This window comes from Canis lupus, chromosome 20 (assembly GCF_003254725.2).
Source record: "Canis lupus dingo isolate Sandy chromosome 20, ASM325472v2, whole genome shotgun sequence".
Classification (NCBI taxonomy): domain Eukaryota; kingdom Metazoa; phylum Chordata; class Mammalia; order Carnivora; family Canidae; genus Canis; species Canis lupus.
This window is the reverse complement of record NC_064262.1, coordinates 39,138,582-39,154,473: the sequence shown is the minus strand read 5'-3', so window position 1 is coordinate 39,154,473 and position 15,892 is coordinate 39,138,582. Positions and strand designations below refer to the sequence as shown.

The window sequence follows — 15,892 nt, the reverse complement described above, 5'->3', positions numbered from 1 at the left end:
GCTAGTCAGCTGGCCCGCAGGCAGGAGCTCCTGCCACTGATGAAATGGCTTTTGAAAAGCTTCAAAAATGGAATTTCCTCCTGTAGGCGACAACAGAGTGTGTGTGGGGAGGGGGCAAGTAGGACACACAGTCTCCCTGCCTCCTGGTCTCTTGTCTCCCCACCCAGTACTCAGGAGACAGCACTCCCAGACCTTATGTGGGGGAGGGGCAGAAGAGGCCACCCCAGGGCAGGTCTGGGAAGGGAAGGAGTGGGGAACAGATTGGGCTGGGGGGACAGAGAGGGGGTCCAGGCAGGCTTTGGCCGGGCTTCCCTGCATCTGCCTCTGTGTATCTAATTATGCTCAAGTGGCGGCCTCACCACGTTTCAGACGCCCTCCCAGGAGCCCCTCCTCAGCCCCATGCATCCCCGCTGGGTGCCGAGCAAGAGGACCATATGGAGGGAATAATAAGACAATTAACTTTCCATTAAAGAATAATATATGTGGGTTTTTAGAGAGGCGAGCGGCAGCAATCCCTACCCAGTAGCATATTTCACACCCGTGCCCCCCACCACCTCCACCCCCATGCACCCCACATCCTGATCATCTTCACCGGGAGAAAGGAGGGCGCTGCTGGGCCTTACTGGGAGGTGGCTGGAGGAGGGGTAGGGGCTTTGGGAGGAACAAGAGCAGAGGCCCTAGGACTAAGGTTCTGAGGCTTCTGGGAGACTTACGGAGGGGTTTTGATAGGTCTGTCTGGGCTCCCTCACACCCTTCACCTGACTATGAGCACATCAGCCAGGACAGCTGTGCCGGTCTCTGGGCGTGTGTGTGTGTGTGTGTGTGTGTGTGTCCCAGTCCCTCTAGGGTTCTGAGCTTCTCTGGCGCTCTTGAACACTGCTACTAACCGCATCTGAATGCCCAGATACCCAGAGAGGACCCTCCACAGATGGGGGCCAACCACAGCCTTGGCCAGTACCCCTGAGCCAGCATGTGAGAATGCATGAGTTGCAGGAATTGGCAGTACCAGCCAGGGGGGAGGGCTGGAGGGACAGTGGGAGGCCTGTTTCAAAGGAAATGTATGAAGGAACCCCTGTCCTTGCTTCCCTGAGCCCCTTAGGAAAGGGGCCCTTTATGTGGCCAGACTTTGGTCCTTGCCAGGAGCCTACTCCAGATGTGGCCCTCTGCAGATACTAATTACACATTCCCAGGGAGCATGAAGCAGACAGGGTACAGGGATGGCCAGGGGCAAACAAGATGGGCTGGGACTGGCACCATCACCCATTCAGCAGTGCCATTCCTGGCCACCTGGAGAAGTGAGGACACATGGGCGCCATCAGTCTGAATCACCATGGCTATCCAAAGGAGCACATCAGTGGGGAGGGGAGTAGGAGTTTTGGGGTTAAAGGTCTCTGAGACCTGGGTTTCCTGTTCTTTGTGGACACAGCTCAACAGCTGAAGGGAGGGGCTTCCTCGGGGTAGCTCCTCCAGACAGGCCTCAGACCTGCACCTCTGGCTTAGTACTTCTCCCCGATCCCACTACCACTTAAGACTGGCCTGTCGGGGCTCCAGGATGGGACTGTATGGTGGAGACAGTTGCTCAGGACCCTCGTTTTCCCATTTGTACATTAAGACCACAGGAGTAACCAGCAGCATGCAGCTGAGCTACAGTCATCATGGAACTGAGGCAGCCAGGGATGTTGACAGGGTTCTAAGCCATTTCTGCCCCAGTTGGAAGGTGAGGTAGGAGTGGTTGATGTCAATACAAAGGCTCCCAGAGCCCAGGCTTGGCTTGACACTTTCCAGAGAGTGGTCTGTGGACCCCAGACACGGTCATCCTAGGTCTCTGTTCCCAGCCCAGCTTCGGCCAGGAAGCCTCCTCTCACCCCAGAGAGACGATCTTCTTACATCCTTCTCTAGAGACCCTCCAAGGAAGGTGTTTCACCCAGGTCAGGAACCCATCTCCGGATGGTGGTGCACTTTTGAGCCACTGGTTCTTCCTTACGTCTGACTATAATCTCTCCTGCTTTGCTTTCCCACAAGGTCCCTAGAGTTGTTCTCCTTTTGCACTGGACACTCAGTCAGAAGTGAGGAGGTTCCTGGCTGTACCTGTCAGAGTGACCTGGGCTTCAGAGTTGGGAGACTGGCCATCTCCATATCTTCCCCCAAGCACCCCCAGGCACCTGATGAATTATTCATCCTGATCAGCCTCATTATGTAAATGAGCTCAGAGCCCAAGCATCTGCTCTCTGCTCTTCACCTCCCCTCCCCCCAGGATGGGGACAATATGGTGCTGATGGGGGAGGGCAGAGAAGGAACTTGGAGATCTTGATCAGCCTCCAGGGGTTCTGGAGAGGGCACACTAAAACAGAGTCCACACTTCTGTGGCTTGTTCACATTAGGAGTAGGCCAAGGCATGGGGGGGAGTAGGGTACCCAGCAGGGACATGGCTCAGGGGCGTCTGGCTAAGCATGGGGGTGGGGATGGCACATGAGCACCAGGCCACAGTGGGAGCACCCACTATGTGCTGGCCCTGAACTCAGATGAGGAAACATGGTGGGGTCTTTGCAGACAGCCCACACACCCCACCTTGGTGTGCTATGGTTCCTAACCTATAAGTGGGCCCCAGTCTGTACCCAGCCACGTCCCCAAGGGGTTGTGCTCAGGAGGAGCAAAGTGCCAATGCAAGGAAAGTGCTCCCAAATGCCACTGCCTGCAGTTTCTGGACTCTTGTAGCTGCCAGCTCTTGCGGTGTCTAGCTTCTGGGAGGGGGACAGCCTCTAGGACTGGAGTAGAGGCAGAAGGCAGCCATGCAGGGGAAGAAGGCCAAGGGAACCCAGATGCCAGGACACCTTAACTGCAGGGTGTTTGGGGGGAGCATAGAGTCAGCTCAGGGAGCCTGGGGAGGCCACTGGGGGCTGAGGTTGGCAGCTTGGCAGAGCTGGTGCCAGGATCCCCAGGAGCATCAGCAGTTGGGTCAGGGCTGTGCTGCAAGCATTCTCCTGACTCAGAGCTGGACATAGGCTAGGCACACAGGCCCACTCATACGCATTTGAAGGAGAGCTGTGGTGACTCAGTCAGGTTTGGGGTGGATTGTGGGGGTGGGGAGGCTGGCTCCCTCCCACTCCCATGGGATTGTCCTTCTCTAGAACTCTACCTGCTTCTCTACCACCCACCCTCACCAGAGTGCCTGGTGCCAAGAAGCAGCCCCAGAGCTGTCAGCAGGAACTAAGAGACTGAGGAAGCAGGTGAGAAAAAACTGGAGCAGGACAGAGAGCCGCTGGAGAGCTGGCAGCCGGCAGCAGGCAGAGGATGCCAGGAGGAGCCAGCCGGGAACGCCAGGTCAGCACTTCTCTGCCTGCGGCCAGGCTGGCCACAGCCGCAACAAACATGGCCCCTACTCCAGCCCAGCTCCCCACTTCCCCAGCCTCACCCTGCCTCCCTTCCAAGAGGTGCAACCAGAGAAGGGGTAGCGCCCTAGAGTCAGGAGCCCTGGTCCAAGCCTCAGGTCTGGCGTAGCCAGCTGTATGACTCTTGGTATGGCTGGCCGGGTGGGGGCAGGATGTGCTCATTGATGAGAGTGTCTGGAATCACTCAACTCCCATCAGAAAGGAAGGGACCAACATGTCCTAGGAGGGAAAATGATCAAGGAAGGAAATTCAAATTTCCAGAAAAGGTGGTGTCTGTGTCAGTCCATCCACTGTTATTCTCACCACCTCATCCTCCAATCATACCTCCTAGCCACACCATAGACCAAGAGTGAGGATTACAGAGGGTCTAGGACTCGCCCAGAAGCACACAGTGGGGATGCTGAGCTAGCCTTCCATCTCTGCTTCTCACCAGCTAGGGAGCTCAATGGTTCACAGAATCAAATCTCACGCATGAAATGTGTGCATTATCTTCTCACTGGCAAACTTTCGTGGTCTGAGTTGCCCATGACCATAAAATAAGCAATGGCCTCAAGCTGAAAATTCAAAGCATGGAAGATTCTTGACTGGAGGTGTTTAGTTAACTGCTTATATGGGGTACATCTTAGGTTCCAACACAAAACTTGGAAAGGCACATGACACATATTCAGGGTACTATCCCTTCTTCATTAACCTACACGGCTACACTTGGCAGAGCCCACTTAGAACCTAGTCAGTGCCGGGTGCAATTCCTGAGCATAAATTGACTTCTGTTCCGGAACAGCTTTTCCTACAGTGCTTTCTCTGGAAAGCTCTGCTGGCCTCCAAGTACGGCTGAGTCATTGAGAGTTCACAGGAAGAGTGGGGTGGGGGTTACTGCAATTCAAGCCCAGCAATTACGGTGGAGGAGTTCAGAGAGACTGGGCCACTAGTCCAGTGCCAGCCCCACTTCCTGGGTACCTGCTCTAAGCTAAGGAGGAGGAAAGGACCGAGGAGAAAACCCCATGGTAGCTTCCCCACACGCACTGAGCCCAGTCCTGACCAAGAAGGATGTCACAAACAATGTCCAGACCCAGACTCTTGGCTGAACCACCAACAAGAAACTCTGTTTACTCTGCTGTTCCAGGACAACCATCGGCAGGTGAACCCTGTTATTTCCCTGCTTAGGTGTCCTGGCCCAAGCCTTCAGCAAGAGCTTCTTGAAGTCCCCATAGGTCCCTGGGAGTCCCACGCAAGCACTCCAAGAGCTCAGCTCTCCGAGCCTCTGCATTTCCACATAACGAGCGACGGCTCAGGAACCTGACAGCGACACATTTTGCAGCCTTCTGGGGGTGACGGATGGCCTGCTCTTCACATCACTATTTCAAACATTAACATAATCTCCAAGGATGAATGTGGTTGCTCACGCCTAATCAATCACCCCCTCCTGCCCTGATCCCTCAACTCACCAAGCACAGGCTTTCAACCCGTCTCCTGCTACAGTGTCCTGTGTGGCCAGCGCAGCTCTCCACTGTTGTTCGGCCTGGACACCGCACTCATTGTGTGGACAGCCCCTCAGCCTCTGTGTGCAACCACATCCACTGCACGCTCCAAGGCCTGGCCTTTTGCCTCAGGCGCTACCACAAACACAGACCTCACCCACTTAAAAACCTGAGAGCCTGGCATGCCTGAGTGGCTCAGTCACTTGATTCCGGCTTAGGTCATGATTTCAGGGTCATGGGATCAAGCCCCATGTCAGGCTTTGTGCTCAGTGCAGAGTTGGCTTGTCCCTCTCCCACTGCTTAGAGATAGAGCACAAGTGAGCAGAGAGGCAGGCAGAGGCAGGGGGAGAAGCAGGCCCCCCTGCTGAGTAGAGAGCCCAATGCAGGGCTCGATCCCAGGACCCCAGGATCATGACCTGAACCAAAGGCAGACACTCAACCCACTGAGCCACCGAGGCATCCCAATAAATAAAATCTTTAAAAACAACAACAACAACAAAAACAAATCCTAAAACCCTGCAAGCCCAACACCCTGACAGCAGAGCTCATTGGATAGTGCTCAGTACCAGGAAGAGCAGGCTGTTTTTCTAGTTATTTCCTCAACTGCCCTGATGAGCCCAGCAGTGTTCCACCACACCTAACCTCACTCCTTATCTTTGAAGCCCTTCTCCCATTCCCAGTCAGAAGAGGAACCCTGAGCAGAAAGCAAAGAGTACCACACTTACCTCACGGAGCTGCTGGACACCCCCAAAGATCCGCATCACGCCATCAATCTCTTGCTCCAGGCGTCGGGCCCAGTGCTGCATCCTGTGTGCAGAGAAGAGAGGTGTCAGGAGGGCCCCCCCACCCAGCACTGGCACAGCCCCACACCAAGTGATCTGGGGTGTGACCAGTAGCAACCACTCCTTCAGAACCCAATTTCCACTGGAGGAGAAACAAAGGCTAGGAGTCACAGTAAGCCTGTGATTGCCTTTGAAGCCTAGACCTGGTGGCCCAGGCTCTCCTCATGTACTATTGGACAGACAGGGAGGAGAGCGGATTGTAGTTTAAATGCACTGAGGGAGTCTAGCAGCTCCAAGAAGCCTGCAGGGAGACTATTTCTCACCGTGAAGAGTCAGCCCTTGATGTTGCAGCTCTGAACATGGGGACTCTGGACACTAGGGAGGAGGGGAATATGAGTGAGCGATGTGGGGGCTGCTGGTTCTCAAAGCCTCCGGTCCTCGAGGCTCCATGAGGCCTGGAGTCCTGTGTCCAGCTAGAGTCACTGCTGTCACCACCAAGTCATTGTGTAGCCGGGGCAGGTTCCTGCCCTTGTGGGCCTCACCGGAGATGCGGACATGGAAAGCTTCTGGTGGAGGCAGCCCTCACCTTTCTGGCTCTCTAAAACACAGATGCTATGTGAAGCTCACTGCTGCATGCCGTGCATGAACTGTCCACCTGCAGGTCCAGTTCGGACCATCCTGACCCTTTCTGGGGGCCTGGGAAGCCCCATGAGTCGTTCACCTGAGCCACCAGCCTAAGTAGGCCTCCTTTACGCTGGCGTTACTCTGAACTCATTCGAACCCATCTGTGTCTCAGTTTCCTCCTCCAGAAAGTGGGGATAACTTGGGGCCACCTCATAGGGTATGAGAAGGAAAGGCGGTCAAGAGTGCTACACAGGGATACTTGTGAGTGGACAGGAGGGACAAGTGGCCTCATGGCCCAGTATTTCCAGCCCACACCCACGAACAGGAATGGCATTTGGGGAGAGGCTTGGTCCACCTTCTAACCTGTGATCCTTCCTTCAGGCAGTGCCAGATCAGGTGAGCAAAATCCTACCAGTCTTTGCCAAGAGCCTACCAGGGAGATGTTCTCCACACTTCCAGAGGTGTTCTCTGCTGTGACCAAGAGCCCCTGCCCTAATGCATCTGAAAAGGCGCCTCCACTTCCTCATCCCATCACACACAGAACGAGGCCATTCCAGGGAGGGCTCATAGGAGAGTTACCACAAAGATTTAAATGCACCATGGGTTAGGCATAGCCCATTGGGAAAGGTAGGGGTGGGTGATGCCAGCCCCCCAGTCTCTGGAGGAGTATCCCAGAACCCACAGGACCCAGGAGATGGCGCCTGCCCTGGGCCTGCTACCTGCCTTACCTTCCCCAGTGCCATGCGGGGCCAGGACTCTACTAGCTCTCTGGGTCAGAAGAGCCTGAGCCTCCACCCCAGCCCCCTGCCCCACATCCATCTTCAGGCCTGTGGCTGGGGGGCTGGGCCTGTGCCATTGTGTGTGCCTGGGTCGGTTGGCATGGGAACTTGGAGCGGGAGGCGGGCGGATCACTAATTGCAATTTGCCAAGCTGAATGTCAGGACCATGATGGAAAAAAAAAAAAATCAAACATCAAAAGAAATAGGTATTAGCTTCAGCATGTTGCTGGCTAAGCCACAGCCTGATGCCCACCTCCACTCCCGGGCACAGGGAAAAAGCTAACCCCAAGCTCAGGAGGAGGCAAGGCTGCAGACCAGGCTACAAAGGGCAATCAGGCCCCAGCTGCTAGCCAGGGGAGGGCAAAGCCCAGCAGAGAATGGAAAGCCTGCTTGGCCCCTGTTCCTATGCACCAGGTGCTGATCGCTTGGCCTTGGCTGTGGGTGGACGGGGGGCAGGTGGCTGTTTTGTGCTCCTGAGACAGAGCCCAGGGCGGCCAATGTTGAGATGGCTTGCTGCACAGTCCTGCGTCCAGCTAGATACAAAAATGGGTGAGGTCAAGGAGCTGATCTCCAAAGGGAACCATTAACTCTGCTCTGCCCCTGCCCTCAGCCACTCATTGGTTTATGGGACGAATGCCAATCATAATCCTTTATGGGACTAATATGTACAAGGGCACCCATTATGCATATGGAGTGGTGCCAGCGTGCCACTTGCTCTCTTGCTTCAATCCTCACAAAGCTGTAAACATCATCATTCCCAATTTACAGATCAGGAAACTGAGGCACGGGGGCTTTACGTGACCAGCCAAAGGTTACCCACCTAAGAAGTGGTGAACACAGAACTTGATACACAGACGTGCTAGAGTCAGCAAGAGCCAAGCAAAAGGGTGTACTTCCTCCCAGCTCTGCAGCTAGTACTGTCACTTTGAGAACTTGAAATCGGCCATCGTGGGAATATTTATACCACAGAAATCGGCAAATGTTACAAATCACAGTTTTTTCCCCCTGGAGAGGGAATTGTAAACATTTACTAGCACACCACTGATTCAGCCCCAGGCTGTTGACTCTTTTCTACTGTATCTATAGGTCTCTGGTTCTAGAATTTCACAGATAACTAAAAGAAAATTAATTGGAAGAACAGACATGGATGCCAAGTTTTTATTTTGTTCAGACAACACATTATTATTATTATAATCACCATCATTTCATCTAAAAAGGCTATTTCAACACTAAAAGAATTTTAGAAGAGCCAAATCTCAGGATAAAGTCCAATTCTTTCCAAGACACACACACTCTTTCCTTCCCTCCCTCCCTGCTACTCTCTCTCACACTCATACACACCCCCCCACACACACACACACACACTCACATGGTTTCCCCACTTCTTCCCCCAGACTCAGCAGCTCTAGACTCTGCTGTAGGCCACAGGGACAGTCCGCCCATGACACAGCAGGACACACACATCCTCCTGGAACCTGGGGATGGCCCTAGCCCTTGGTCTAGCACCTGCCTGATGGACAGACCCCCAGACCCTAGCTGCACTGAGCATCAAAACAATGCCAGGGAAAACAAGTTGTTCTGATAATTCACCTAAACCAAACCCAATTAGGAAGGCAATTATGTGTGCCCCAGTATTAAGAAGAACATGATAGATAAATCATTTCACTATCATAGAGATGAGATTCTGTGGGCTCCAGGGTTTGGCTGGTGTACAGACCTAGCTACAAGGTGTGACACCAGGCACATTGGGTCAGAGGCAAGCTGACAGAATCTTGCCTGGGCTCCCATCAGCCTGGCTCCAGGTGCCACGCCTCCCTATCAGACAGTGTTGCCCAGGGGTCACCCTCCCAATAGGGTAGACACACCTGCTGGTTCCCTCCATCCCTGTGATTTTCCATGCTCTTCATCGAGATGACACTGTTTCTCTATAAGTGTCTCTGAGTGCCAAATTAGCAAGACAGGAGGAGAAAAAGTGTCTGGGAGGAAGCACATGCAGCCAGGGGCTACAGCCCTTGGGATGACTGGTATGGGCAAGAGAGGCTGAGGACAGACCCTTGTGTCTGTGTGTCCTCTATGTGCCTGAATACAGGGAGGTGCAGCTGCCAGGCCCCCATTACGCAAAGGCCCCTGGCAAGGATGGCTGAGGGGCCACCTACTCACAGAGAAGCCAGACCTGTCCTTCCTGCTCTATCAGCTCCCTGACCCCACCCATCCAGGGTTCAGCAACTTCTGGGAGGCCTCAGGCCCAGGAGGCTGTGTGACCTTGACTCAGGGAGTCCAGCTCCCTTCAAATCTCAGTATTCCTATCTGTAAATGGGGGGAATGACTGGCTGAAAGCTTCAATGGCCAAATCCTCATGGCAGCCTCAATGCATAGTTACCAGGGACTCCTGGGGACTACAAGAACACCCAACAGAGTGGCCCAGGGCTTAGGAAATCTCCCACGAATGCCCACACTTGGGAAGAGGGGTGCGGGGGGAGGGAGTGTGGAAAGAATTCCCCCAAAGCCTGAGAGAGGCAGGGAGTGGGCACAGGGCAGAGAGCACTCATCCTGGGCCTGCCGGTCGGAGGGCAGCCCAGTGGGAAGAAGAACCAAGGTGCTGCAAGACACCAGGCCTTGCTCTCCAGGGCACGCTTCAGAACCTAGAAGGGTGTGTGAGAGAAGAGGCCTTGTCACTCTCAGGCAAGGGTGTGGGCTCATCTGCGTGTAGGCCGAGGACCCCTTCAGCAGGCGGACCCACAGAGAGCCCAGCTTGAACCTGGGGAGGCCAGCTGTGCAGGCTCCCCCAGAGGGGAGCAGCAGGGCAGGAGAATGGGGCAGGAAAAGGGGGGGAGGGGGAGAGGAGAGAGGGAAAGAGCCTGCGTGCAGATGCCGCAGGACAGATTAAACTGTTGCCAGTTGTTAATTTTATACACGAAGTTGTTGATCAGAATGTGATTTAATTGTACAGTATAATCCAGGCTTTTGGAATAAATTATGCAGAAAACTCATCTATAATTAAACAAATCAAAAACCCAGAGACAGGTGACACTGCAGGTTTCCCCTCAGAGGGCATGGGTGGGTGTGGGCATCTGGACCCTGCAGAAGGGCAAGAAGGGAAGGAGGCAGGCTTTGTTCCAGAGCAGACAGGGGCAGACCCAGGGAGGCCGAGGCCTCAGGACTACCAATCTCTGCCTCTGCTGGCCTCTTCACCACTATGGAGGCATTTTGCCATCAAAGCCCTGCTGCAGGATGCCTCCACCAGGCAGACTGCCTGGATAAACCTGGTTCCACTGGGGACCTATAAGCAATCTGCTGTCCTCCCACTAGCTTAGCAGAGCAGCCATCGTGACAGGGCGGGTGGGCGGGTAGGTGGGGGGCAGGGTGCAAGGGTGGGACTGCAGGTGAGGCAGGAGGGGTGGATGGGCTGGGGCAGGTGAGGGCCATGAAGGCCACTTGCTGCTAAGGGCATGCAAACCAAACCTGGCAGTGATGGCAGCCCACAGGTCTCCTACTTCTCTTGTGACAGGCTGGCCAATTATTCTCCCAGCGCTGGGGGAGGCAACGATTTAAAATAAATTGTTATTTAATTATTCTGATTATATTTCAGCTGGCCTGCCACCTCCCACCTCGGCGCCTTCACAGTCTTCTAAAGGGGAAAGAAGAAAAGATAGGGCAGGAGAAGGGTGGTGAGGGAGAGACAGACAGAGAGACACAGACATGAAGAGAGCCCCAGAGATGGGCTAGAGGGCCTGTATCAGGCTGAGCCCAGCCTGGGGGAAGATGACTGGTGAGTGGGCCTGGAGAGGGCACTAGTCCCCCAACAGCTACCCCAAGCTCAGAGAGCACATGTGGCCCCTAGACCATGGGCACATGGCAAATGGCAGGAGGCTCAAGGCCGCACCCCAGGATTGTGGCATCTCCACAGCCACCTCCACCAGGGAGTCCTCCCTGACTGCTCGGGTGGATGTCCCTCTCTACCGAGACTGAGTGCCAGGATCAGCCCTGGCTCTTTTGAGGCCTTGAACCAGACGTGTCCTGTTAGGCCCCAGTTTTTCCATCTGGAAAATGGCAATAAAGCTCACCACTTGTCTATCTCTCACAACCCTTAGAAGAGGCAGGTGGAAATCACAGCCCTATGGAAGGGACATCAGCAGTGCTGCCTGCCCCACACACTCATGTGCACAGACCCACAGTCCAATCTTCTTCCTCAGACCTGCAGCTCATTAAGTGTGGGGTGGCCTTGCCTTTTCCTTAGACTGAAGCCTCCAGTTGGGCTGCAGCACCCCCCTGCACTGCCTCAGAGACCCTGACAACAGGGGCAACCCCTCAGGAAGGCCAGGGCCTCCTGTGATAGGAGCATCCTTCCCTTGTCTACTCAGGAGAGAAGATGCTTGGGCCTCAGCGTCTTTTGGGGCTCAAAGCCCGGGGTATCACTCTGGACCCTGATCTGATTACAGTCTCCTGAGGACAGCAGAGGGGAAAAGTCTAGCCAAGGTCATCTGCTCCTGAGAGGCCAATTGGGTCCAGGCACTCCTGGCCAAGGACATGAGAGTGCCTACAGAGGTAGAGGCCAGCCAGCACAGTTTGTGGGGAGCATGCTGGCTCAGCTGATTCAGGGTGGAATGAGGCTCCCCAGCTAGCTGCCCACCCCTTCAGCATGTAAACTGAGGCACAGGACTCAAAGGAACCGAAACCGGCCCATCCTCAACTGATTTGGGATTCAGCTAAGGAAAGCCCTATAGTGTGAGCAACATGGTACCCAAACCTTCCCCCAAGTCATCCCTCCCTAGCTCCCAAGCCCCCATTCCACATACACAGAGACAAAGGCAGTCCACTTATCACAAGAGATCCTCAGGGACCCTGGGGAGCTGGGGAGGAGCTGATGCTGCCGAAGCTCGAATTAGTCCAAATCCATTGGCCTCGACTATGTGTGTCTTGGGACCCTGCCCAAATACTGCTCCTTAATGAGGTTATTAATTACGGGCTGTCCCTTCCCTATCTTTCCCCGGGAAGACGCTTTTCCTTCTAGTTGGCTCTCGGCTAGGAGGCAGTGGTGGCAGAGAGACTGTGCCTCCCCCCTCAGACTAACAGTGAAGAATCATCCAGCTTTAATTAGGGCGCTGGGTCCAGCCCAGTATTTACTCCTAACAGCCTGATGAGGGGAGGACAGGAGAAGACCCAGAGCCGGGAGCAGCATGGCCCAGGGCTGGGAGAACCAGGCAGCCCACCTGGCCCAGAGAGGGATGGACTCACACAGCAAATGGTCACAGACCTCAGCCTCATTCCACAGAATGCAGGATTAGGGTCCACAGGGGCCCCAGCAGTCAGGAAGGACCCACAGATGCGGCAGGCCTCAGCCAGGGATGTGGGGGCGGGGCTCCCCAGTAGTATGGAGGGTCACTTGAATTTGACTTCTGTTTCTGTCATGGTTAGCTGTGTGACCTTGGTAACGTGCTCTCATTTAGAAAGTGAGGTGGTTGTCATCACCCACAGCCACAGGGTTCCTGAGCAGCCCCCCAGCAGGACGCCCCTCATCATGCCTGGTCTGAGGTTTCCAGCAGTGGGGAGGAGGCCCTAAGGGGGACTGCTCCAGCTTCCATGGAAGCAGCCCTTGCAGTACTATCAGAGTGGCTGGAGAAGTCGCCAAGGGGCAGGGGAGGAGTGGGGCTCCAGGCCAGAGCTCAGGTTGGAGGGTGGGGAGGGGCCCTAGAGCCGTCTTTCCCTCAGCCATTGTGTACCAGCCATAGCACTGTGCTTGGCCTCTCCAGATCTCTGTTTCTCTCTCTTTGCCCAAAGAGGGGTGGCCTGAACCCTCCACAGGCCATGTAGGGATTCATTTCCCAAGGGCTGTAATTGGGGTCTTCCTTCCCCTGTGAGTTGGGTGTTGCAGCGGTGACTGAGACTAGGGCTCACACTGCACTGCCTCAATTCATCTTCATGGCTGTCAAACCCTCATCCCTACTCTTCAGAGGAGAACACTGAGGCACAGAGCAATTGAGTGATGAGGTCAAGGTCACACAGCTAATGAATGCCCATCAGGATGACACATACCTCTCCTCTGGGTCCTGGTCTCAAATGCCCGGTTGCTGGGTGCCAGGGCCATTGGGATGTCCAATAGGTCTCTAGAACTGAATGGATCCAAAACTGAGACCCTGACTTCCCTCTGGATCCACATTCTCCCTTCTCTCCCTCACTGGCCACCGCCTCTGGCTCAGCTGACAGCAGGTCCCACTGCTTAGCCCAAGGCCTCAGGGTGACCCGGAACCTGCTTTCTCTCTATCAGCAAGTCCTGTCGGCTCCACCTGCACTAAGTATCCAAATCTGCCTACTGCCTGCCACCTCTCTGGCCCACAGCCTGCCCTGGGCCACTACCATCTTCCCCCAGCACACGTGCCGTCACCAGCTTCTGCCCTCACCCCCACTGCCCCTAGTCTGTTCACATCCACATGCAGCCAGAGTGTCCTGTTGGAATGGTGTCCTTCCTCTGTCAACACCATGCTGCAGCTCCAGGCCACCACAGGAAAGGTAAAGTCCATCCAGCGGCTCTGCTCCCAATGGCATTCTTGCCCTTACTCCTCAGGCCACACTGGCCTCCTCACTGGGGCTTAAATACACTCCTGTACTCTATGCACAGGTCTTCGCACATGCTGTTCCCTCCGCCTGGATTGGCCTTTCCTCAGAAGTCTAGAAGGGCCCTCTCTCACCACTTCCAGGTCTCTGCACACACATCACTGGCTTGGTAATCCACTCCCCCACCCCACTTTAAGTAGGCCTCCCACGCAGCAACTGATCTCCCCATGCGCCGTGGGGTTACTCTTTTAGCTAGCATTCTAGTAGACCTCCTCTCTTTTTGTCTACTGTCCGCGTCCAACCTGGTCTATGAGAGCCAAGAGAGGAGCCTCCTGCTCTCTGGCCTGGAAGAACGGGCCATGTGCTGAGTGGCTGCACCTCCCCAGAGTCGGAGTGGCCTCCCCACCACCCTGCCCTAGCTTGCGCGTGGCCGGCATAGGAGCAGGCAGGTGGGTTGGGCAGCAGAAGACTGCAGAGGGGCTGGCAGTGCTGCAGCTGCCCCAGGGCTGGCCCAGGAGGCCCTCCCTATCCCTGGCTCCTCTCCGTATGAATTATTAAAGCTCATTTATGATGGGCCTGCCTAGGCCTGTGGCTTCTGTGCATAATTCATGGCTCTCCCAGAAGGACTGGGTGCTGGAGCAGCCAATTTTTCCAGGAAGCAAGAAGAAAGTACAGAGAAGGAGTAGCCCAGAGCTGGGCTGTCTTCTGCGAATGTCTGCCTCCCTGTCCCACCTGGGGCAGCCCAGCACCTCCACCCACCCTTGCCCCATGCTGCCTTCTCCGGCATACTTGGATTCTGGTTCTTGGGGCCTGAGTCCCTGGGCTTTGTGCAGGCTCACCCACTCCTGTCTCTGTGCCTCAGTTTCCCATCTGTGGACAGATGGGGTTGTGGTTTTCAAACTGCAGTGGCACCAGGATCATCCGCCTGGGCTCCCCTGTTGGGTGAGGATCATGGGTCTCAGGGTACCAACACCTAGGTGTCACTGTTTGCAAATTTCCTAGCAGTCTAGAGCTGGGATGTAGCAATGAGCAAGAGGAGTTCATGAAGCAGCTGAGGCCTCCCCCGAGCAAAGCAAAGGGTCCAGGCCAAGGACACAGGGTACCTGCCAGCCAGTCTGCCCAGGATCCACCGTCTGCTCCCCAGGCCAGGAGCCACCTGCCCTAGTTACTGGCACAGATCAAGGCCTGTTTTTGGGTCTGTAGCACCTGCTTCTCACCCCAGTATATTCCCCAGGGAGTCAGGCACAATGGGAAGGTAACCCCTAACCAGGCCCATTTAGCAAATGGGTAAACTGAGATTTAGCAAAGCTGACTCTTAAGAGGCAGATATATTGATGCAGACCCCATGTGCTCAGCCCTGTGCTGTGATAGGGGAGCCATGCCTGCTCTCAGGAGGTACACAGTATGGATGAAGCCCCTCTAGAGGCCACCGGGTGAGTCAGGGAGGAACCTAGGAGCTCCAGCCACCTCTCCCTGCCCCACACCAATAGCTGAAGGCTGACTGGAGATGGCAATATAGGTTCTATCCGTGTGTCACCAACTACTTCAGTCAGATTCTGTGATTCACACGTCCCCATCTCCCCTCCTGCACATCCTCCCCACCCCCTAGCATGAGTCAAATCCTCGCTGAGCCACAAATAGCTGTCCTCTATGTTCATCCTCGACATGGCCTCCTGCCTTGAGAAGAACAGAAACCCCTTACTTGGGGGTCCTTAGTTCCTTCTCAGGGCAAAGATCCGTCTGTGGAAGCTGGCAGGTCCCTGGAGGACACCCAGGTACAGAGAAGAGGTAGAGCAAAGACCAGAATTCAACCTATCAGGCCAGCTTTGTTCTCTGGCCTTGACTCACCTCTACCAAGTCACCTCCACCAGGAAGTCTTCCCAGATTTCCCCCATGCCCTCTCAAACCCATAGTTCTTATCCCACTTTACTAACCCTTGCCTTAAGTTGGGACTATAGCCTGATCCCATCACCAAGCTCCCTGCAGAACTTAGCTTGCAGGCTGGCAAAGAAGAGTCTTCTGGAAATGCCTAGGGACAGATTTATCCAAACATCCTCTGATACCCAGACTGGCACCTGCCTTGTTCACCTACCTTAGCAGTGGGGCAGAGGCTGCAGGGCAGGCTGGGAAAGGGCCTCCAACTTCAACAGCTAGCAGAGCACCAAGAAACGGACCAACGATATGGAGCACTTATGGTATGCTGGGTGCTCTGTGTGCGATTCCCACTGATGTCACATAGCACCCTTGGCTAGGTGCACACCAAACCAGGCCCATTTCATGGATGAAGA

General features: G+C 55.0%; 1 protein-coding gene across 1 annotated transcript in view; it reads right to left on the bottom strand.

Moving 5' to 3' along the window:
• CACNA2D2 (calcium voltage-gated channel auxiliary subunit alpha2delta 2) overlaps positions 1-15,892 on the bottom strand; it is a 138,379-nt gene that overhangs the window by 107,152 nt on the left and 15,335 nt on the right. The window contains exon 2 of the mRNA XM_049098208.1: positions 5,593-5,674. Coding sequence (XP_048954165.1) covers positions 5,593-5,674 — 82 coding nt within the window. The remainder of the gene's footprint in view (positions 1-5,592; positions 5,675-15,892) is intronic.